Genomic DNA, 23,183 nt, shown 5'->3' on the forward strand with positions numbered 1-23,183 from the left:
GCACGCCCCCATCCCTGCGACGTCGAGAGGGCGAAGAACGAGAGAAGGCGGGCGGACATCAAAATAGTTTTATACAGGTTATTGGTATACAGGTAAAAAACGACCCGAGGGCCCAGCGCGGGGCAGCACCGGCCCTTGCCTCCCCGGGAAGGGCGCTTCGAGCCCTCGTGGAAACGTACAGCGAAGGCACAGTGCGCGTGGGGCAGACGCTTCCAAGGACAGACGGACGGATGGACAGAAAGATGGATGGGCTCCTCGGCACGCTGAGCACCACTGCGGCACAGAGAAGTCTCACACGGCTACAAAACCATGGGCCCTATCAGCCCCGCTCACCTCCCGTGTGTCGATTCCCAAGGACTTATTGCTGGGGACAGCTCTGCCCACGCGGCGCTCCAGGAGCTGCTTAAGTCACAGTCCAGCACCAAACCCAGCATGGAGCTGGGACCCCGTGTGGGCTCTGCAGGGCAGAGGCACCGAGGGGCTCATTCACACCACAGCGATGCAGGACAGCAGTGTGGACGATCACCTCCCTGTTCCCAGAGCACTGCTCCAGCCGGATCTTACTGCGTGCTTCTTGCCCTATACCAACACCACAGATGAGGGAAGAAGGTCTGCAGCCACCCAAGGGTCACCTTCAACCTTCCAGGCAGCTGCCGAGACCTTCAGCACAGCCACAGCTCCATGGCTCTGGAGAGGCATCCACCACCCGTGGGGTTCCTTGCAAGAGAGGGACCAGCAGCCTGGGACAGGGAATTTACTGCGCTGCTCCTCCAGAGCCCTCATCACACATTTGGGTGCAAACACTCCAGCACTGCCCCATGCAGATCTCAGGAGCAGATCTCCCTGGCCTGCTGGAGGCAGATCAGCTCAGGGTACGCGGGATATCCAAGGCAGTGAGTGCTCCAGGCACTGTAGAGTTCAGTCCGTTGGGAAAAAGAAATAAACAAAAAAGAATGAGCAGCAAGGAAATAAGTGCCTAATTCTAACCCCAGACTTCTGCCCAGAAAGCACGAGAACTTCAGAAATATATGAAGGCTTTGGAAATCAAATGTCTTGGGCATCCTGCCCTTCTGGGCACCCTACATTGCCCCACAGACTCAACGCAGCTGAAAGATGCACATTGCAGCTCCTCTTTCCAATTACTTCAGTGCTCCAGAAGAGAATTTGGCTGCTTTTCCCTCCAGCACAGCCACTCAGCCCTTCCTCACACCTTGCACTCAGGCCTCCACAGCACGCTGCAGACATACAAGCAGGTGGAGCTCTTGCTACGTACTTCAGGGACACTGTAGTAGCAGAACTAAGTTAGGCCAGCAGGCTAATTTGGTGCCTAGCATCACCAGAGCTTGATGAGAGACTGTTTTCCAAGTGCTCTGATCACTAAATGGTATTAAATGCACAACAGCAAAGGGTGCAGCTGCTCTTCAAAAGTCAAGACCAAAGTCAGGCCATGGATACCCTTTCCCTCTGCTACTCCAATAATGCTCAGAACAACCTCCAGTCGTGCTATCAGACACTGCACTGCTGAAACACCAACATGTCCAAAAGCCAAGCCCACATAAATGAGATGCAACCAAGTATGATGGGGACAAAATTTTCTTCCCCAGAACCAGGAACAGCAGTTCTGCAGAGCTGACAAGCTGCTGAACTTGGTCAGAATTCGCAGAAGCTCTGACATCTGCTCCTTTCTCCAGTTCACACCAAGAATTGATGTCATCTCCCCCAGCCTTCAGGACGCCATATCACCACTTGGAACTAGCAACACATTAGAGGTGCTCCACAACCACTGCAGTGTGGCTGAGCACAGCATCTCAAGGTAGGGAAAAGCTCCAAGGGAGCAGCTGAGAAGCAAGTACAGGCTGTTTCCAAGGGCTGCTCTGCAGAACGTGGAGCTGGTGATGGATCAAGGCTTCCACCACACACAGTAAGAAAAATGAAATGAAAACAGGTAGATACCACTTCAGAGTGTCGTGACTACGACCCTACACAGGTCTTGGAACACTTCCCCACCATCTGCTCACAGTGTTGAGATGCTGGGGAAGTGTTAGGAACTCTGCTGGCCAACCTGCTTAATCACCTTTCAGTCAGCGTCATGTGAACCTCCAGACCTTGCCCTAAAAACATAAGCCATGCCCTTAACCCAAACACAGCCTCTAACACCCACTGATTTGCATGTACATAGGAACAGAGCAAACAGCAGAAGGAAGTCAGGAGCTGCCACCCAAACACAGTCCTGCAAGTTAATGTCTCAAAACTGATCCGGAGGGATCAGCCCTCCCTCCCGCTGGGGCTAGTCCATGGAAACTTCCTTTCCTCTCAGGGAGGTGTCAGTGTTTGCTGGAGTACAATGTTTCTTCTTCAGTGTCTGTTTCATCCTGGAATTCGTGGCTCAAGAGGGATTTCTTGGAGCCGGTGGACATCATGCGGATTTCATCCTCGTAATCGTCGTGGTGCTGCCGCAGGCGGTGGAAGCCATCCTTGTGTCTGTTGGACTTAATTGAGCAGACACACCAGATGATACAGGCAGTGAGGATCAGAGCTGACATACTTGCACCTGCCAGAGAGAAGACACTGAATTTAATTCTATATTCCTCACCTCAGAGGCTTCTACGTTCTCCAGTATCAATCCTCCCTCACACAATCACAGCTGCTTTCCTCACTTCTGTGCCCCAGGAGGAAGGAGCTCAGTCACAGTACAGAAGCACTACATTTTCTGGGCTAGCAGTTTAAGATAACATCAGTGAGCTCCTCTGCAGTACACTGGGAACAAACTCCAGCTTCCCCAGCAGCAGCTACAATGACAGAAACATATAAATTCCTCAGTGCTTGCCCAGTGCCAGACCATGCAAAGAGGCCTAGGGAAAATGTAAGATCTGCTAAGTCCCAGCCCTATGCACATACAGGCTCTCCCCCTTCTAGCCATCTCAAGGTCCATTCAGGACCCTTCAGATCCCTGCAACATTCTCCACTTCCTCTGTCTTTATCTGCTAGCCCAGCACCACTAGAGCCAAAGGCTTTTGGACCAGTCTGCAGGGCTAAGCATGTATTCAGAAGGGAAAACACAAGGGGAAAACTCAATGCTGCAGGCTACTCTTCCAGAATTCAGTTTAAAAAGATAAAAATAAAAAAATAAAGGTTACTGTCAGCATGAACCAGCCCAGAAAACGAGGCTCAAAGCTTTGAATGAAGCTATCACTTTACCTGCAACTGTTACAACCAGCTCCCGTGGCAGACCAAATATCTTGTTTTCCATGTCAAATACAATGAACACAGAGCTGGGTGCATCATGACGTACCAAGACCTATGGAAAGATACAAGGACTCAGTCTGTCTCAATGTTTACACATCTGGTAGGTATCTAAAGAAAAAAAAGACATCTGCTGCCCAGGGCAGAACCAGGCAGATACTAAAGATAAATGCAGTGTAGGGAAAAACTGTTGCCCAGAAATAGCAGCCATGTTCAGAAATTCTTCTCCATTACCACAAGGCAGAAGACAACTATTGTAGCCAGAAGGTAAACACAGCCAACAAGATACAGCCCAGGTAAGAGCAGTTAGGGATGGATGCCTTCGTATGAAAGCAAGGGAGAGCTCCAATAGATGTCCACATACCTGCATATGCTTCTGTTGGTACCCGTCAGCTATTGCATTGATGTTATGCAAACCAGGAGCCAACAGCACATGGAAATAGCCACCTTCTTTAGTACAAACCCTCAAACCTTCATTAAGAACAATGACAGCTTTAGAAATTGCCTTGCCACTCTTGTCTTGGACAAATCCATGGACTCCCTTGTGAACCTGAAACAAAACAAAGCATTTCAAATGCCTCATGTTCCAGTCCACGTGTAAGGCATGTTTTGAACTAAAACAGGATCTAGCCTCCCCTTAAAATATAGCATGCTCTTCAGCAACCTTAACCATCACCCCACCGTGATATTCCCCTTCTCCCTTCAGAAATAAGATTATATAATACTGCAAGGGCTGCTCAGCCCACTAGAAAGAAAGGCACCCATCCCAACACTTTCACTCCCAACAAGGATTTCTGCCCCCAGACCACTGCTCACCTCCACAAGCATGCTAAGGAGAGACCTCCTGTGTTCTGCCCACAGGCCAGGGAGCTGCCCTGCACTGGGGAAGTAGCAGCAGCTGGTATAAACAGTGATCTCAGGACAGTGACCAAATGTAACGCTGAAATCCTGAAACAAAACCACCACAGTTACAAGAGACAGCATTTAAAAGGTTTCCCAGAGTGCTGCTGAAGATGGTTGAGGTTTTGCCCAAATTTAAAGACATCTCTGCAAGGAAGGAAAGCGTTGTGATGAGATGAAGTACCTTCATACTTCCCAGGTGGCTGTGCCATTCAGAGCCACGGATCACACCCCCAGGAATATTCTCATCTGTGAGAGTAAGAACACAGCAATCAGACTGATCTGCTCCTAGCAGAACCCAGCACAAGTGGTCAGGGGTTCAAAGGATTGAACTAAACCTACCGGACTTATTTGGACATCCTGGCTGGCCTAAATGCATCGACGGATGGTTGTTTGCATATACAGATGCCAAATGCTTCAGTGTTTCTTTGTTCTCCACTACAAACAGAAAGGTGAGACATTAGGAATGCAGCTCCTATTGAGTGGGGGAAGATATTCCTATTCTAACCCCATGATAAAACAGTCACACGTGTTGCTTCAGAGGGATTTCAGACTGAAATATTGTTCCGAAAACAGAAACAGTAAACGTTCTGACTCCAAGGTGAATCCTGTCAGGGTGCTGAGCTTTGCTTTACAGACTGCCAGCAGTTCTCCAGAACCAAGGGGTTAAAGCCAAAAGGAGGCTACAGCACACCATCAGCACAAAAAAAGGACAAGCTCTTTCACCATGCAGCCACGTGACTGGCCAGAGCCTAACTGCACTGAAGACCCTGGAGGAGTCAGTCATACCTGTCTGCACTGGTTTATCATAGGGATAAGTGACAAGCAAAGATCCACCATCTAGAGCAACAGAGAGGCTGAAGTCTTGCTTCAATATCAAGTTCTCCATGGCTTTGGTTTCGGGCTGTTGTGTTCCTGAATACCTGGAGTAATTGCCTGTAAGTGAGAACAACAAATAGGAAAAGGGATTGATGACAGCTTTCTCTGCTATTTGATAGGCTTGCAGAAATGTCTCTTCTTTATGGCTGAAATTATCTGCCTGAAAATATATTTTCTAGATCTCAGCAAATTGCTTCTGAAAGATTAAGTAAAGCATCTCATCCACACTGCTCATGGGTGGAATTCACCTGCAAAGGTCAACAAATGTGAAAAATGACTGGTTTCCCAATCTATTTACTTTTGTGATGCAGAGGGTATTTCATGTGTGTTTGCTTTCTTCATTGTCCCTGAACTGACACCTAAGAAAGCACTTGGGATGATTCCAGCCAAAGGTGGCCAGAGAAAACACTTCCTCTCCAGGAAAGGTGGGCATAGCAGTGGTACAGAGCTGGATGTAACAGGCAGTTAAAAGCATGAAAAAAGGAAACTGTTTCCAAGGAGCAAGAATAGAGAATGCTTTTCAGAAACGTAGCACTGAAAGAAATCAATTAACAGGAAAAAATACTGTATGATCTCTGGACTGTTCCTAAAGAGCTCTGCTTTGTCTTCTCCTTTCTGTACAAAGGTCTGCAAATTACAGTCTCTAAGGGGAATTCAAGCTTTGGACGTTTCCCAGCAGCTGTGCTACTTCAGCTCTGAGGCAGGAGCACTGCCCTCTTCACAGGAAGACCCCACAATCAGATAAGTACCTCCAACCCTAGAGAGGCCAGCCAGCAGGAGACTTCTACTGCAGCCCGCATTTCTATGGGGCACCACACATCAGTCTGCATCAGTTAGCTTTACCTGTGAAGTCTGTGTCCAGATCTCTGCCGTGGGCATTAGTCTGGCCTATCTTGGAGGTGCAGCCCCTCTCCTGTGCTACCTCCCGTCCGTCTGGGTTCAGGGATGGCACAATCACAATCCGTGTTCGGTCAATCAGCTGAACAAAGCAGGAAGGAAACAACACATCAGTACAATTAATAGGGCTTGTTCTCTGTACATCTCCTCTGTCTCCATCTTTTCCTAGAAATAGCTCCTTCCATTGATTTCATGAGCCACAGGTTCCCACCGGGCCCCACAGATCTCCTAACATCCTCCCTGCACGCACAGGACCCACAGGCCAAAACAAGACAAGTCTCTCCTTGATGAGTGCTGTCTTCTCAGGATACAACTGGAGGGCTCCAAGACCGTCCCTCGCAGCAGAGCTCCTCACCTTTGTAACAGCAGCGTTCTTCTTGTAGTTCATGCAAAGAAATTCTGCCAGTGTCAGGAGCAGCTCGGTGCCAACAGGAGCGTTCCCATGAATCCCAGCAACAAAGCGGATCTTGGGCTCCTCAGGCTCAGACTGGTTGGGCTTGTTGGAGATTTCAAGGGACCAAATCTGACGGAACTCAACGCTCTGACCCAGGCTGCCGAGAGAGAAGAAAGCAGAGTGTGAGCTCAGGAACAGAGCTTGGCCTTGTGGAGAAACCCTGGTGTCAAGGGAATGCTGCCTCCTTCCCCAGGCAGGTTACTGAGACAAGTGGCACAGAACACACAGCCACATCACAAGCATCCAGGCAGAGATGCACAGAACACTCAATGCTCCATGCATCTCTATGTAGCCTAAAACACCACGTGTGGAAGGAATGGCTAAATGCCTCCATGCTTCCAAAGTCATTTGTTTGCTTTGGACTTTTTTTCTTCTCTTTAATCAGAGCAGGATACATCCAGAGATCAAACTAATTCATAAAGCACCCAGTTCAGAGGACAAAAGCAGGCCTATTTCCAGCAGTGCAGAACTTGTTTCTACAGTCGTGCCATTAAGTTAGCGAAGTGAATGCAAGCAAAGCAGGGAACACAATCAGGGCTGATGCAACTGGAAGGACAATAGAGGCTACAGATCAGAAGGGCAGCCTTGGCACCAGCACGGACAGCACATGAGCACACTGTGCCTGGTGACAACAAGTAACCAGGGCCCTGGGACAAAGAGGCCGGATTTGTGCCTTCTGAAGTTGACAGAGGGTAATAGCTACAGGTCACAAGGGAGAGCAGAGAACTACAAGGCAGCTCCTGCAGGAGGGCAGAGAGCTTGGCTCAGGGCATTACCTCAAACACATCTCACAATGTTAAATTAAAAGCTGAAAGGAAAGCATTGAAAAAAATGCCATTGGATTTATGATCCTCATGGGTCTCTTCTGACCCAGAATTTTCTACAATTCTAAGATTCCGAAGCCATATTTGTCCACTTGTGCAGCTTAGATGTCAGACAGGGTTTGGAAAATAGAGGGAATAGAGTGTGTCTGCAGAAACCTGGCATCTCAATGCTGGGAATATCAGTGCAAGGCACCCAGGGCAGCTAACTGCACCCCAGGTTTCAGTCAGTAAAATGAGGTCTCAGGAAAAAGCACGTGGATGTGTCTGTGGGTCCCTGCAGCCAATGCTCTGCCACCGTGCCCTTACATCTGGGGCTCCTCTGAGCTCATGCACCACAGGGTAGGACAGGAACAAGTTCCCCCCATCTCTGTATCGCATTCACAGCTCATCATTGCACTATTTCTCTGCCACAGGTCGCTGCTCATGGAGGAGCTGAGCACTGCTGCTCGGAGTTTTCACCTGGAGAGATTTGTGATGTGTGGGTAGTTCAGGTAGAGGCCTCGGAGGAACTCGGAGAGGTCCTTGTAAGGGCGGTACCGATAAGGAGAGACTTTCCCCGAGGAGGAAAGCAGGAGGTGCTCCACACCATTCTCAGCAGACAGATCCTTGATCAGAGTCTCAAACTCCTTCTCATTGGGGTCGCTGGTGTCTGGGGTATTCAGGACTGGCGCTTTCCCCTCCTCCACTTTGGCATCTGTCCGTTTAAGAGTGAAGTTGACTTGCACAGCACCTTCGCTGTCAACTGCCACCGTCTTAGTGACAGGATTGTACCTGCCCAGGGAGGAGGACAAGAAAACATCAGGGGTTGAGGCCTCACACACCGAACCATCCCCCCTCCTGCCCAGATACTCAGCACAAGACTGCTGCTGCTCTGCAGCCAAAGGAAGCAAGAGGCACAAATACAAACAGCAAAAAAAAAACCTCTTCAAAAGGGACATGGGAAAGGCAGGGCAGGGAGCAGCTCAGGACCCAGCACAGCCTTGAGCTGCTTCTGGCACAGGTATTGCAGGGTTACGTGGCAGGCAGGGAGGATGACAGGTCAGGCAGCTTTAACCCAGAGAACAACAAGGTTTTGGGAGCCGTCGAAATCATTTCTGCGGGCAGCTGCCTGTGTGAGAATTTCCCCTAAAAACACCCATTTGCTTGCCCAAACCACCTCCAAGCAAGGGAAGATCTGGACCCTACACTGTCACCAAAGGAACACGTCCCGACATCAGGGTAGCACAGCTTTGTCAGCTCTTGACTAAGAAGCCAGGAGAGCACTGTGGCAGCTGTGCAGCACCCATCCCGTGCAGCACGGCTCGCTCACCCTCGTGCAGATGCTGTGATTTTGTACGTCCCCTGCACCAAGAGGCGCCAGTAGTCTCCATCCTTGTAGGTGGTCACTGGGTGGTTGATCTCAGCGACGCTGATGGTGGCATTGAGGATGCCCCTTCCATCCGTGGCATCCAGCACGAAGCCCCAGACCCCACGGTGAACCTGGAACAGACCCGGAGAGCCCCACTCAGCACCAGCCCTCCAACACACAGCGCTGTGGGAGTGCTGACATGCAGAGCTCCCAGCGCACCTGGAGGAGCAACGCGTTCCAAAAGGGCTCAGGTGAAGCTGGAGTGGACAAAGGTCACACGAGCACAATGAATGGGCAATTGTTTGGCTCACGATGCCATGACGGCACGTACACTGTGCCCCACACCTCTGTTTGCATGCCCCAGCTGCACCGTGCTGCCAGCAGCCGTGAGTCAGATGGAAACAGCACAGAAGGGACATTCTAGTCAAGGGAAAACTGAGCTATTGGGAAATGAAATGCCCCCACCTGCATCACCTGGCTGCTGTTTCCATACGGATTTTTGGCATGTTAAGGAGGGGAGAAGAAGAAATCAATGCATGTTCAGATGGAAGGATTGCTGTGGAGCAGGCACCTGGACTCGGTAGGAAGCAGCACTCACTGCAGTGTGCAGATCAGCCTGCTTATTCCAGCACCTCTAATCCAGGCCTAAGAGGCAGCTCTCACCATCTTTTGGAGTCCAGGTGTCTCACCTGTTTCATGAACTGCAGGAGGGACCTGCGGTTCTGCTCCCAGTACTTTGGGAGCTCCTCTGCGTTTGGGTATTTCACACAGCCCAACTCAATGGTCACTTCAAAGCAGTTTGTGTTTAAGTAATTCCAGTCTTGCATCCCACCTACAAGAGGAATGTAAAAGAAGTTTTGATATGACCTCCTGAAGGAAGCAGTAACATAGCTCAAAGAAAAACGATTTTAAAAAAGTAAATCAGATACCAGAGAACGATTAAATTCTAACTACCACATGCAATTAATACAAAGTAAAAGGCTTTTAACTTGAGGCAAGATTCGAGCTTCAGGGGGTTGTCAACACTGCAGACACCCACCCTCCTCGTAAATGCCTTTCATGTCCATTATACTGCTGGTAACCAGAAACACCACACCATAAATTCCTCCCCTCCAGAATGACTTAACCTGGGTACTTTACTGAAGAGGTTACAAAAGAAATCCAAATCCCAGGAATCTGGATTGAGAGATGCAAAGCCTGTGACTGATCAGACTAAATTCTTTCAGCTGCATACGCGTTAACTTGGAAAGAAACAGTGCAAGAGACTTCAGGATGACTTCACCTGGAACATTGTACCACTGGGCCCCATTTGTGATGCCATGTGGGAAGTACTCGTTGGGGTACATATCCTTACACGGGCTTCCCTGATACATCTTTTTATTTTCCTGAAAAACAAGATGCAACATGTGAAGCTGAATCTGCTCTCTATAGCCACTGGCACTTCTGTTCTAACAGACTGGCTCCCCTACCTCCCACTCAGAGAGCTCATGATAGCATTTCCCATTTTAGAGCTTTACCTTGGAGTAGGAAAGTGCCAGCTGCTGAAACACAGCATCGTCTGGGGATTTGCTGTATATGGCCACTCCTTGTTCATCGTCATCATAGGGGTAATTAACCACCAGAGAACCTGCAGGGAAAGTGAGATTCAACTCAGACTTGCAAGCTTTTCAATGGAGTCCTCAGCCTAACAGAAGAAGCTTTTCTTTAAGAAGGTCAGGACCAAGCTCTCAAGACTTGCCTATAAACGTAGCATTAGGCACAGTGAACAGAAGAGACAACAAAAGCACAGGAAAAGATGAGACTGCATCCAATAAGGAAGGCAAACCCCAGCCACGACACGTCAAAGCTGTGCCTTAGCATTCTGGAGGGATGGGCACAGCCTGCTAATAATCACTTTCCCAGAGGAGTGAACACAAAGGAAATTTTCTAAAACACTCCTGGTGCCCCTGACCCAACTGCTGCAGCTTGTCAGCCTTCTGGAGCTTACTGCAAGGGCAGGCAGACTGTGACAGCTCTGGCTGGCTGAAACTTTCCCTAAGGAAGCTGTGTTAATGGCACTGTGGGACACAGACAGTGCTGCTGCTGGAGAACAGCCAGCTCTCTCTCACCCACACACTGTATTTCTGCAGTGCAGAATTAAACATGCTAGCACAGAGCAACACCTGCAGGTCACCACACAGCTCCAAGCCAGCAGATAAAGTGTCTAGGGAATAAGCTGCAATGCAAAGACTTCATTTAGATCATTCTAAAATGATAATTAAATTGCAGCAAATTTCATCATTCTGCCGTGCAATTTGAGGCAGGGAACCCTCAGGATTACATCGTTTTCCCCTCAATTTATAAATACTGCAAAGCCTCTGATGGCCAAGGCACTGCCACATTCATAGAAGCAGCCACTGAGCAGCTGCTGACAGGGCAGTCCATCCCAATTGCCCCATCACCTCGCAGGCAACATGCCAGCTGCTGTCCTGTGCATGTGCTCCCTCCCACAGAAACGTGGCTGTGCTCCTCTCAGCAGCCTCTTCAACTGCCTACAAGCGTGCTTGGGGGACATGGCTTTCAGAATCTGATCCACCTTCCAGAAACACAACCTCCAACCAAGCAACAGTAAGCTTGGTTTCCCCTTTTTCTACAGGCACCATCCCCCATACAGGAACCCGGCTGCTTTTGCTCCTGTTGTTTCACAGCAGTGTCCCTCACTCCATGCCATAAACACAGCAGAGATATTCCTGCATTCTCAAACCTCAGTGGTGAGAAAGGAGCCTGGTGTGGCTGACGTACCTCCGTGCAGGTTTGCTGAAAGCACGAATGGATAAGTCTTCAGCCAGCTCATGACAGCCAGAGTTTCGGGCTGCGGGGGGTCTGCCACCTGGAAGAACTGATCTGGGAAGTTCCGGTTCAGGTCGTAGTTGTTGCTGTTGTTTCTGCCAACGGTTCCTCCTCTGTCTCCTGAAAAATGAACACAAGTTCAGGTTTGAACCCTATGCAATTCCCCATTTTGCTGTGGAAGCCGTGTCCTCATACTGTTGATCAGTGGAAAACAGCAAGGAACACAACAATGCAGGCTCCCTGCACCCCGGAACGACGGGACATCCACCTTCCTCCAGCAGGAGTGCATAGAGGTGTGTGGGGGCCCAGTCAGTCCTCAGCTGGCAGAAAGACACTGAACCATGAACAATCCCAGCAGCTGCTGTCATGACCACAGAATCTCAGACCTTCTCAAACCAGCTGGACAAGTTCTGTGTTAAACACAAGAAGAGGTCTACTTCCAGAAAATTGTTCTGGACAAGCTTTGTTGGGCCAATCTGCAAAAGCCACGCAGTTTGAAGGACTTCCATGAATGTTTTTGCCAATTTCAACACCACAATAAAAGCCTATATTACCCTTGGACTAGAGCTCCGCAGACTGCCTGGCTCCCACATCACATGTTACTAAAAGCATGGACCAAAGCATAGCAAGTATGAGCTATGTAAAAGGAATGTCTTTTTTTGTTTTTAAATAAGCCTTGGGATAGCCACAAACCATAAGGGGACCCAAACAGGGGCAGCATATACAGCACTGCAGAAGCATAAGAGCTCTTTCCAACCACTTCAGGCATCAGTCAGCCACCCACTTCCTGCAGTGCTGGGTCCAACCCCTCATTCCATTGCACACACCAGTCCCTTCCCATCCCCCCTGCGCCGACAGCACTTCAGTCCCAGCAGAATGCTTCCAGACTTCCCAGAGGTATGACAAACCACAGGTCTCATTCTCAGAGCTGGAAATCCCACAGCATGGGCAGCATTACCTTCCTGGGACTTCTCATAGCCGTCTGGGTTCATGGATGGCATGATGTGGATCCGTGTGCTCTGGACCAAGTCAGTCACTTCAGGATCTGTGCCGAAGTTCTTGCAGAGGTATTCGATGAGGTTCAGCAGCAGCTCTCGCCCCACAACTTCATTCCCATGCATGTTACCAATATACTTGAACTCTGGCTCACCTGCAGACACACAGCCATGACAAAGAGGTAATTATGATTGCTATACTGAAGCTTGGAGACACCTCACCACCATGAGCACTGCACTCAGACCTTTCTCCAGGCCAGAGGGCATTTACCTAATACGTATCCTTCTGCTCTCACAACGCCAAGAGGACGAATATTAGTGCAAGGAGGGTGCTTGGTCTTTCTGACCCCAGAGTCCCACCCACTCAGGTAAATTTCCCTAGCAATGCTCTTTAACTGACCCAAGCATCATCCACTGCACCTGGTCTTTCTAAAGAGGAGGAGCTCAGCCTCTCTTCAGATGCCAGCTCTGCATTTCCTTTTCGCTCTGCCCACAGTCTCCCAAATCTAAGGGTCTACCACTCGCATTTGTGTTTGGCTAGAAAGAATCTCCCTCATTACCTGCTTCGTGGACACCAGGGTTGTCTGAGATCTCCATCACGTAGAGCTCCCGCAGCTCCACCGACTTGCCCGCGGAGTACAGCCGGGTGATGTTGGGGAACTCGTTGGCGTAGCGCCGCAGAAAGATCTCCATATCTGAGAAGTGGTGGTGGCGGAAGTCCACAGGTTGGATGGGCTGATGGAGGGAGGTTGGGCTCGGGGCTTCGGGCTGCACCACGGTGGAGGCAACGGTAGAAGCAGGAGCGGGTGTTGTCGTGAGCTGTGTGAGGTTGGGAGCTGGTGCCATCACAGTTGGTTGCAAGAAGAAATCCACTTCTGTTGCATCTCCCTCCTTCACCTCAATGTTTTCTCTGGTCAGTGGTGTGTAACTGTAAGAAAAAAAAAAAAAAAGAGCAGGCTTCAGCAAGGAGGCTCTGCAGAACAGAGGCCAAAACCTTTGCATGTTTCCCCATTCTCCTCCTCCCAGTCTGAGCACATTCAGATGTTAACAATTATGTGAGAGATTCACCAGCAAAACAAGCTGATGGGGCTCATCCCCCTGCCTCCAAATCCAACCATGCTGCTGCCCCTCGCTGTGTCAGAGGCGTCAGTTCCTGTTTATGGACTCTCCAGGCAAGAATCTGCAGGTGCAGCACAGGGCTAGCCAGCAGCAAGCAACACATTTACCCCCATATGTGAGGCAAACCCTTACTGAGATGACCTGCTGCACTTTCTCCTTTTGCCCATAAGTAAGATACAGGTTGACACAAACGAATAAAGGAAGAAGTGCTGTGCATCCAGCAGCTCCCCACCCCACAGCAGGGCAGGGGTGAACAAACACAGCTGCAGCTCTAATCCATTGCAGGACACCTTTCCTGCTGCAGCTTCCAGCCAAGCCCCTTAAACACACAACGTGCTCAGGGGGAAGAAATGAAGTAAAGTAACACGAGCAGTAGGCAGCACCATGCAGACATTACCCCATCACAACAGCGGTCACGTTGTAGGTCCCAGGCACCAGCAGCCGGTGGTAGTCGCCGTATTTGCCTGCTGTGATGTTATGGGCAATGGCAGCAACAACAATGGTTGCATTCTCCAAACCAACCTTGGTGACTGCATCCCTGACAAAACCTTTCACTCCAATGTGGACCTGAGGAAAACAACACAAGGCTCTGGCTGAAGATAGGTAACAGCAGGTCAACAGTGTCCTCACCAGCGACACCATCCCCTCCTGTTCCCACGTGCACAGAGCAGGACAGCTGCCAGGCAAAGACAAACAAGGGCCCATGATTTAGACAGTGCTTGGCCTGGGAGCAAGGACAGGAAATTCAGCATGCAGCAGCTTCTCAAAACTGATCCTACCTAGCTAATCCTCCCATTTGTCAATGTGGGCACGCAACACAATGAACAGAGCAGGGTTACAGGCCATATCAAGGGACAGAACACAGCTGCCTCCCTCCTCAAGCTAAACTGTCCCCTACTCAGGGCATATGTGGGTAGTGAGATCTGCAACTCACAGTCCTTCTGCATAACACTGTACCCCATGAGGCCTCATGGAGGAGCTCACTATCACTGAGGATGTGGGAACTGTGGCAGAACCACAGAGATGCACAGAAGCTTTGTAGTCCCCAACCTCTGCGCAACCTCTGCAGCAGCTGTGTTACCACACGCAGCCCGTGAGAGCAGCTGATGCAGTGCTCCCAGCCCAGCAAGGGCACAGGGGTTTCTCAGGTGTTGTCCCCAGGCCCCACACCAGCTCACACTACCTTCTCAATGAAAGAAAGGAGGGATTCATGATTGTTTTCCCACTCCTGCTGGAGCTCAGAGGTCAGTGGGTATTTGCAGCAGGACAGCTCCAGTGTGATCTCAAAGCAGTCGGCCCACACGTAGTTGTAATCCTGCATCCCACCTGAGAAAACAAGGCAGAGATGTGTCACGACAACAGTACACAGGATGCACTCTCCCCTCCGTCCTTCAGCCCCCTGTGGCATCTTCACCAGGATGAACCTCAGCAGAAAAGTCAGATGGGATCACTGTGAAAACCTGTCCTGGGGGAGACAGAGCTCTCCTCTCCCAGTAACAAGCACACTGGGCATTAAGCTGTGAGGCCAAAGGGACTGCCTGCTGCCCTGTCAGCTGAACTTCCAGCACTTGGCAACACCTCTGGGTTCATATCACTGGGAAGCTCTCTGCCAAATGCTACAGAGCCCAGACAGCATGGCAGGCACACAGAGCTGGAATGTTGCTGCTGCAGTCCTTCACGCGTGCTGCAAACTAGCCTCAGACTTGTAAGGCCTGCCTGTAGGAGAAGCAGTTTCATCCAAAACAAGCTTCAGGCTTGATACAAAAAAATGCCAACATCAGAGTGCCAACCTGGGGAAGTTCAACAGTTCAGTGTGAAACCAACCAGCCCATGAGCACCGGAACACAGGAGTGCATGAGAGCTGTTTCCCAGCATCAAGTTTATCTGTTCATTCTTTCCTTTCAGAGAAACCACAGGCACTGCTACATGTGAAAAAGGTCACCTTGTTCTAGCAAGCACCCTGATCCCATTTGCTGAAGTTAAGATCAACCTTCAACGTGCAGATCTGTTTCTCAAACAGGAACAAATGAATTACCAGTGAGACGTGAGGCTGCTGGCTACCGCCTCAATGGTCCAGAGCTCAGGGCTGTAAACACAATGCTCTGGACACTCATGGGAGCTTTCAATAGTAAGAAGCATGACCCCACAACACCACAAGCCTGTCAAACAGCAAGATCCCGGTAGATAAGTCTAAGAAATGCGAGCTGGATGGCTAACTAGCTGGAAAAGATGGGTAGCCATAGTGCAAAGACACAGCCTGGCACTGGCAGAGGCTGTGACAAGGCACGGCCTGGAAAGGTATCAGCACTGCTCCAAGCACAGCAGTCTTCCAGTGAGCACGGCAGCTGTGAGCACTCACTGTCCAAAACAGGGACTGCTGTCCTGAATCAAAGAGCCCCATGGCATTCTGGTGGAACAGATGGACTGACAGCACAGACCTCTGGGAAGACAGGAGGGATGGGGGCTGGATCAGAGATGTCCCAGTTCTTCCTGGTTCTCCTGGGAGCCTGCTACCAAGGGAACAGGCAGCCCTCGTAGCAAATCAAATGGCACTTCCCACTAGACAGAGAGCACTGCAGCCTGTGCGCAGGATGAGATTAAAACAGGAAAGAGGTTTTTCTGGCCCCAAAAAATGTTTGAGGACCTAAAAAAAAAAAACCAAAACAACCCACCTGTAAAGCTCAGCTCAGGAGGTTGGAGGTTCCAGGCCTGTGACTCTGGTTTTACACAGCTCCTGTTACCAGGCTCAGAGAAGCAGCCCACAGCAGGATGTAAACTCTGTGCAGAGCGGAATGATTTGCCAGCCTGGAACCATCTGTTCATAGTGGGATACTAATGCATTTGAAAACATCCATACATAAACCAGAGCCATTATGAAGCACATTTAGTGCTTCATCTGCCATTCAAGTAAATTTAGGACAGATGCTCACCCATAATAGAGCAGTAACGGACTAAATTGGAGCGTGGTACATTGATTTCGGTGAGAGTCTCTTCAAGAAATAGTCCACTGCATGCTTGAAAATTTGGATTGTGTGTACTGAACATATTTGGCTTTCTCACAGACCCACTGCAGAGCAGGACAGCTATTTTTACAGCATGTGGAATCACATATTTTTCCATATGCCATCTGCACAACCTCGCAGGGGTAGGCAGGAGATGTGCAGGTGTACAGACTGTACCACAATGGCTGGAGCTGAGCCCTCGCTTTCCAATGCAGAAGCAGCCCTGCCCAGCAGAACCTCCCCCTGCTCTGTCCCATCCCTTGAGCATCAGGGCTGCCCTTCAGGCAGCTGGCTCACACCTCTCGCAGCACAGGAGCCCTACAGGATGCTTTTGCTCCCTGCCAAGCTCCACACCAGGCAGCAGAATGCAGCACTCGAGTCATGCCCGGAGCTCCCAACACCATAAATGCACCAGATGCCAGAGAAGCCTTTTAGGCCAGCTTGGAAAGACTCAATTTTCAAACTTCACGATGGAGAAAGCTCTCTAATTCCAGCTCTCAGTGAAGCAGACATTAGGAGATGGAGAGCTGCAGCTCAGCCACAGCAGAAAAGGGCTCCTGCCTGCTCTGCAGGGAGAGCAGATGGCGCAAGGCAAGAAACGTGATTAAATACACTGCACAAGTTGCTTCCTCTGTGGACAGGGCTGATTGCCTCACAGCGTGAGACCAGCAGCAGCCCCAGAAAGGCAGAGGAATGTTTTGGTCCATTAGTCTGCAGTCATTAAAACTCAGAGGAGGTGAGGTTTCAGCCTCCAGCTCCAGCAGCTCACAATCCAGCCCAGTGCAGTGCACCCTGCAGCCTTCCAGGGCCCTGAGGAGCAGAGCAGCATCTTCACATGCACTGTGCTGCTCACTTTAGGTGTGAAAAGAGGCATCAGAGCCTCTAGCAACCAAGCCAACGCTTTTCTCAAGGAAAAAAAAAAAAAAATTACATTAAAGATTTACATTAAGGACTCGTATATAAATGACAGCCAACTGTATAACCCAGGAAGCCATGGGTGAGACCTTCCATCAGAGCTCACACTGTTCCTTGCAGTTCCATGCCCAGGAAGCAGAGGCCACAGCAGGGATCTCATAAGCAGCTGCTGCTCTCAGGGCTCCTTTCAACTGCTCCGAGTTCAGTGTCACCACAAGCTGCTCAGAAGTTGGCAAACACACACCTAACCCCCACCAAACCCCTCCCTGCCCTAATACCTGGTAGGGACCTCCAGCACCTTCACAGCACAGATTGAAAGCAGCAAGGAAAGCATCTTTTACAGAGAGGCTACAAATAAAGAAAAAGCCTCCCGAGGCAGCCCATAAAACACCCCAATCAATGTCACAATTAAGTCCATTTCTGAGTCAGGGCCTTTACCACCTGAAGGCAAACACATCCATCCCACAGACAAAAGTTCCTCACATTCATGGACTCTCCAGGACAGCTGCCTTTCTCGACTCAGACTGCACTAAGCCGCATCAGAAAACAGCCCACATTTCCAATCATTTTCTTGCTCTGAACTGGCCATTCAGTAGTTAAAAGCCCTAGAGGTTACAAGGGAAGGAAGACTAAGCACATGTACAGCACAGATAGCCCGAGCAGTGCCAGACACGCTTATCTATAGCAGCTGGAACGCAGCAGCCACGTTGAGCTGCATGGCAAGGAGCCATACTCTGCTCACGCTTGACCTTAAGAATTACTCGGATGGTTTGCACTTGCCACCTTAGCTTGATACACATAAGAGGATACTGAAAACAAAGTTAATGGGGTCTGGCACCAGCATAAGCCTAACTGGTAGCAAAGAATCCCACAGCAATTGGCTTTCCAGCACGTTTGATTTCACACAATAAAACGTGGTAGGAAAATTTCCACCTGTTGAAACATTTTGTTCTCAATTCTTTGTTTTTTCCTGGCTTAAGTTCACTTGGAGGCTGCGGCCTTTCCCAGCACAACCTGCTCTGCAGGCCACCAGCACTTGCTCTGCACCTCAGGCATGTCATATGCTTCTCACCAGAGCTCAGCCCAGCCAGGAAGCTCCCATCCTCCCTCCCCCACGCATTCCAGTTCTGCAGTTACTGGGAAAAGCCTCTCTGAGTATAGCAGCATACCACCGACTCCCCATCCACTACTGAAAATCAGCGTTAACACCCAAAACCACAAAGCCATACTGAAACTTGACACAACTCCAAAATGTGCAGGCTGCCCCCCCGTGTTATCTGTTAGCTCATCTGCACTCTTCCCTCAATGGTGGGTTGCACACCAGTGTGGGATGTGCTCCAAGGGCAGCCATCGCCCTCCTGATCAGCAGCCAGATGGAAGTTACGGTGTGGCTGAGATGGCACAGGTGCCAGCCTAGCAGCACTTCATTCTGAGCTGGTGTTGTCAGCACACTGCCTATAATCACTGCCTGCAGCCATCAGCACAGAGCCCGGGGTTGTGGCTTGTCACAGCTCAAGGGTTTGTTTCCGCAGAGGCTGAAAGTTGGAGGCCATCAGGTTATAAACCACAGTGCTGTGGTCTAGCTCACACCTTGCCATTTCCTACATGAAGAAAGCAGGCAAACCCCAGCTTCAGTAGCTTCCAACACAAAGGCAGCCCGAAAGGTTCACACCTCTGCAACAGCTGCTAGCAAACCTTCTACGGGCTGGCTGGCACTGATGGGGCATTCCCTGTCTCAGCAGGAGGATGAAGTTAACACTGTGGTGAGAAGCATTTCTTGTTCCAGGAGCAGGGAAACTGAAAGCTCAAAGCAGCCTCCCTCCAGAGCACACCCAGCCCAGTTCAGGAAGAAGCCAAAAGCCCTGGAGCTGCAGCAAAGAAACCTATTGATCTCAACAGTTGCTGATAACAACCACCACCAGAACAAGGCAGCACAGATCATCCAGGATATCCTGTTCCGTCACGAGCAGATGCACAAGATTACACAAGCCTTCCTTGTGCTGAACTTTCTGCTTTCCAGAGTGAACCTTGAGGCCAGTGAACACAGTGCTGTGCTCGGCAGGGCGGAGGAGAGGAGACAGCTGTTAGCAAACATGGCAGAGCCACATCTTGTTTGAACACCGCAGCTTATCAGAACAGTGAAATCTTCAGGAATGATCCATCCAACCGCTGCAATAAGGACTTCCTTCTCCAGCACGGTGGTGACGTAAGCAGGTCTAATAATGGATCACCCTCCTTGCTTCCCCAGAAACGTGGACATCAGGTTAAGCATATGATTCAGCTCTGAAATCCGTTTTTTGGAGAGACACCGTATGTTCAGAATTTGTTAAGCTGCAAGCTATTTGGGATCCACTATGCCTGATTTCATTGCACTCCTGCCTTCTGCATCAGCCCTAGCGCGAGGGGAAGCAGAGCAGTCCAGACACAGCAAAGCAGTGCAACTTCTTCAGACCAGTTCTGCCAGATTGGTGCTTTGTCCTCACCACAGAAGTCACCGTGCTGTCTGGTGAGCCTGTGGTTGTACAACTTCCGCAGAGGGGGTGTGGAAATGGCGTAATTCTCTCTAAGGGCACAACCAAGATTTCTCTTCCCGCTACTCAAGGACTCCTTTGCACAAGAGCACCTCACCACAAAGTGACACTTCAGTCTCAGCAGCAGCAGCAGAAGTGACACACGCAGCACAGCCCGCCGTGTGGCCAAACCACCCCACCTCAGGGAGAACAGCTGGGTTAGCTCACACCGTGCACTCACATCATTCTACACCTTCACACCTGACCACCTTGTAACCATTTACAAACCTACAACTGTAGAACCCTTAAAAAAAAAGGGTTAAAAACCCTTGCAGAATACTGGCACTGGTTTCAGATCAATGCTGCTTGGGTCTTCAGTACATTAACACAAGTTCACCTTCATGTAGCATTGTTAAAACTTGGTAACTGTTTCAAGATCTTATGATAGCCCCTTCGGCAGATGAAGCCAACTGTGTGCAGGATGACTCTCTGGCAACTTAATGAGGGCAGAAGAGCCCTCCAGTGTGCTGTGATCTGTTCCTTACAAGACCCTCCCACGCTGAGATTCACCAAGCACTAGCCAATGTGACCATGAAACCATTTCAAGCTGCTAGAACACATCCCAAGCTAAAAATATCGCTTACCTACCATCCTTCCCTTGGTGGCCATCACTACTGCTTCTCAGCAGGACCAAGAAATCATTTCTATACACCATCATGGGACCCAAAGTAGCAGCGAGTGTGGCTCAGCAGCACAGCTTACCTTCCACATCATACCACTGGGCACCATTGGTGATGCCCTCTGGGAAGGTCTCTCCCTCCTCACCAGGGCAATTTGGCTTGCCAGTCTTCATTATGGGGTGATGTGATGCATAAGCTTTTGCCAAATATTTGAACACTTCATCATCAGCTGATTTACTGTAGACTCCTGTGGGCTTATGTGTGGGCGAGTCATCATAGGGATAGCTTGCAACCACTGAGCCACCGTGCAGGTTGCCAGAGAGCAGAAACCTGGAGTTGGGAAGGAGAAGGAAAGAACTAAGAGTCACGTCAGAATGCTGCGAGTAAGAAGCCAGCAACAGCTGCCTCCACCAGAAAGAGAACTGAAGTTCAGCACATTTCTGAGCAGAGGTACCACGACCAATACCTGCATCCTTGCATCAGACAGCTCACGTGAATTGGGTTACACCTGCTATCTACTTCCTTTTGTTTGTTTTATTATTTAAGTCAAGCAGTTCTGTTTACCCGTTCCCTCCTGTACCAGCACTACGTTGGTGCAGTGAGTGCGGCAGCCCCAGCTGATGCACAAAGGATGGCATTCTTTCTATTCCAGCCTGGTTTAAATGAAAACCTCACCTCACCTTTGCAAAACCATTAAACTAACAAACAAAACAAAAAGTAATTTCCAAAATGATATTAAGAACACACAAAGGTTTCTCTTGCAGCTAAATCTGAACTGCACCAAACCAGGAGGCTCCTGGATAACCGAGCCGTCTGAGCAGGACACACCAGTCACGGTGCAGCCTGCAGGGCCTCCCCAAGCACGGCTCCCGATGGGCAGCCACACGCCGAGCGTTAACAAGGAGAGCCCTCGAACTAAACCTCGCTCCCCAAAGCTGAACGGGAGAGAGCGGAGAGCGGCCTGCGCCGCAGAGGGCAGCGCCGAAGGTCGGACGCCGGTAGGAAAGCAGCCCGGACGGCGCAGGGCCGCCCCGCACTCACTTGTTGCGCCGCATCCAGGCGATGAGGGCTCGCACCTCGGGTACCGGGCCCAGGTCGGGCTCGGATGCCTCGAATTGGTCGGGGAAGCTGCGGTTGAGGTCCCGGCCGCGGCTGTTCTCCCGGCCGCTCGCCCCGCCGCCGCCGCAGTCTCCCTCCCTGGCGCGCTCGAAGCCGTCGGGGTTGAGGCTGGGCAGCAGGTAGATGTCGGTGGCGTTCAGCAGGCGGCCGATCCGCGCGTCGCCGCCGGCCCAGCCCCGCACCAGCTCCCGGGCCAGCCGCAGCAGCAGCGGCCGCGCCAGGGGCTCGTCGCCGTGCATGTTGCCCACCAGCTTCACCTGCGGCCGCCCGGGTATGGGCGGCCCGCCGGGCTCCTCGCCTGCCCGGGGCGCTTCCTGCCCCGCCGTCAGTCGCAGCACCCACAGCGGCCGCCCCTCCACCGATTCGCCGATGCTGAAGAGCCGCGCCAGGCCCGGCGGGGCCGAGGCCGCCAGATCCCGCAGCGCCTCGCCCAGCTCGGCCGCGTGCAGGTACCGCAGCTCCTCGCCGGGCTCCGCCGCCTCCGCCTTCTTGATGTGCGTGCCGCGCGCCGGGCCCAGCAGCGCCAGCAGCGCGCAGAGCGGCAGCAGCACACGCGGCCCCCGCGCCGCGCTCGCCATGACCCCGCCGCGCGCCCCGACCCCGCCGCGCCGCGGAGCCGCCGGGCACCGGGAGGGGGCGGGCGCGCCGCTCCGGCCGCCGGCCAATGAGCGCCGGCCCGAGGGTGAAGCGGCCGGGGCGAGACGGAGAGCGGCCAACGGGAAGCGGAGGGCGGCGCTGCGTCACCGCGGGCGGGGCGAGACGGAGCGATGTGGCGCCCCCTGTTGGCCGCGCCGCTCCCGGCCTCGTGCCGAGCACCTCTCGCCGCGGGACGGAACGGCGGGGCTGCAGCGCAGTGCTACCCGAAAGGGAAAGGCGAGGCAGGGGAGCAGCAAACAAGCGTGGTCTGGGGATTGACAGCCCCGGTGCATAAGGGGCTGAGTATCGGCCCGGGGCCCCGGCTTACTGCGGGGAACCGGCCGGCCCGGAGCACTGAGGGCATCAGTGCAGTTAGATGTGAATCACAGCCGTGCTGGGTGCCATTGCAGGACAGCGTCTGAAGAGACAGACAATAATACTTGGGGGGTTCCTCTGATCAGATCTTTGCTGCTTCCCCCCCCCCCCTTTTTTTTTTTTTTCAGGCAGGTGGAATGATCAGGAATAACAAGGAGAACTTTGCAAAAAACACACTGCAGCCCATATATAAAAGAGGTCACCTCCAACACCGGGTCTCAGCAACTCCTGTTTAAATCCCCAATGCTATCTTCCACACACATCTACTTCCCAGCTCCAGTGTTTCCTGTTGGACACATGAGCTGAGTGTGACCCATAAACCTGCAACCTTTGGGGAACATCCATCCCTTGTGCAGATCTTTGCCATCTGCTGCACCACAGATCACAGCAGGCACAGCATCCAAAGGGCTCTGAGGAAAAGAAGAGCAAATCAGCTCCTCCTTCTCAGGGTTGATCCA

The 23,183-nt window shown here is 51.3% G+C and overlaps 1 protein-coding gene across 1 annotated transcript; it reads right to left on the bottom strand.

Moving 5' to 3' along the window:
- Positions 1–54: 54 nt before the first annotated feature.
- CPD (carboxypeptidase D) lies at positions 55–22,322 on the bottom strand. The gene is made up of 21 exons (XM_052688595.1): positions 21,637–22,322; positions 20,678–20,925; positions 14,672–14,814; positions 13,886–14,055; positions 12,930–13,297; positions 12,333–12,524; positions 11,327–11,494; positions 10,063–10,172; positions 9,828–9,930; positions 9,235–9,377; positions 8,507–8,676; positions 7,657–7,968; positions 6,275–6,470; positions 5,866–6,001; positions 4,933–5,079; positions 4,486–4,581; positions 4,328–4,392; positions 4,060–4,191; positions 3,608–3,793; positions 3,199–3,298; positions 55–2,551 (listed from the first exon to the last, which is right to left on the bottom strand). Exons 1-21 carry the CDS (start codon positions 22,290–22,292, stop codon positions 2,325–2,327), a joined length of 4,068 nt encoding a protein of 1,355 aa, XP_052544555.1. The 5' UTR covers positions 22,293–22,322; the 3' UTR covers positions 55–2,324.
- Between the last annotated feature and the right edge of the window lie 861 nt (positions 22,323–23,183).

This window comes from Tympanuchus pallidicinctus, unplaced genomic scaffold (assembly GCF_026119805.1).
Source record: "Tympanuchus pallidicinctus isolate F22 unplaced genomic scaffold, pur_lepc_1.0 scaffold24, whole genome shotgun sequence".
Classification (NCBI taxonomy): domain Eukaryota; kingdom Metazoa; phylum Chordata; class Aves; order Galliformes; family Phasianidae; genus Tympanuchus; species Tympanuchus pallidicinctus.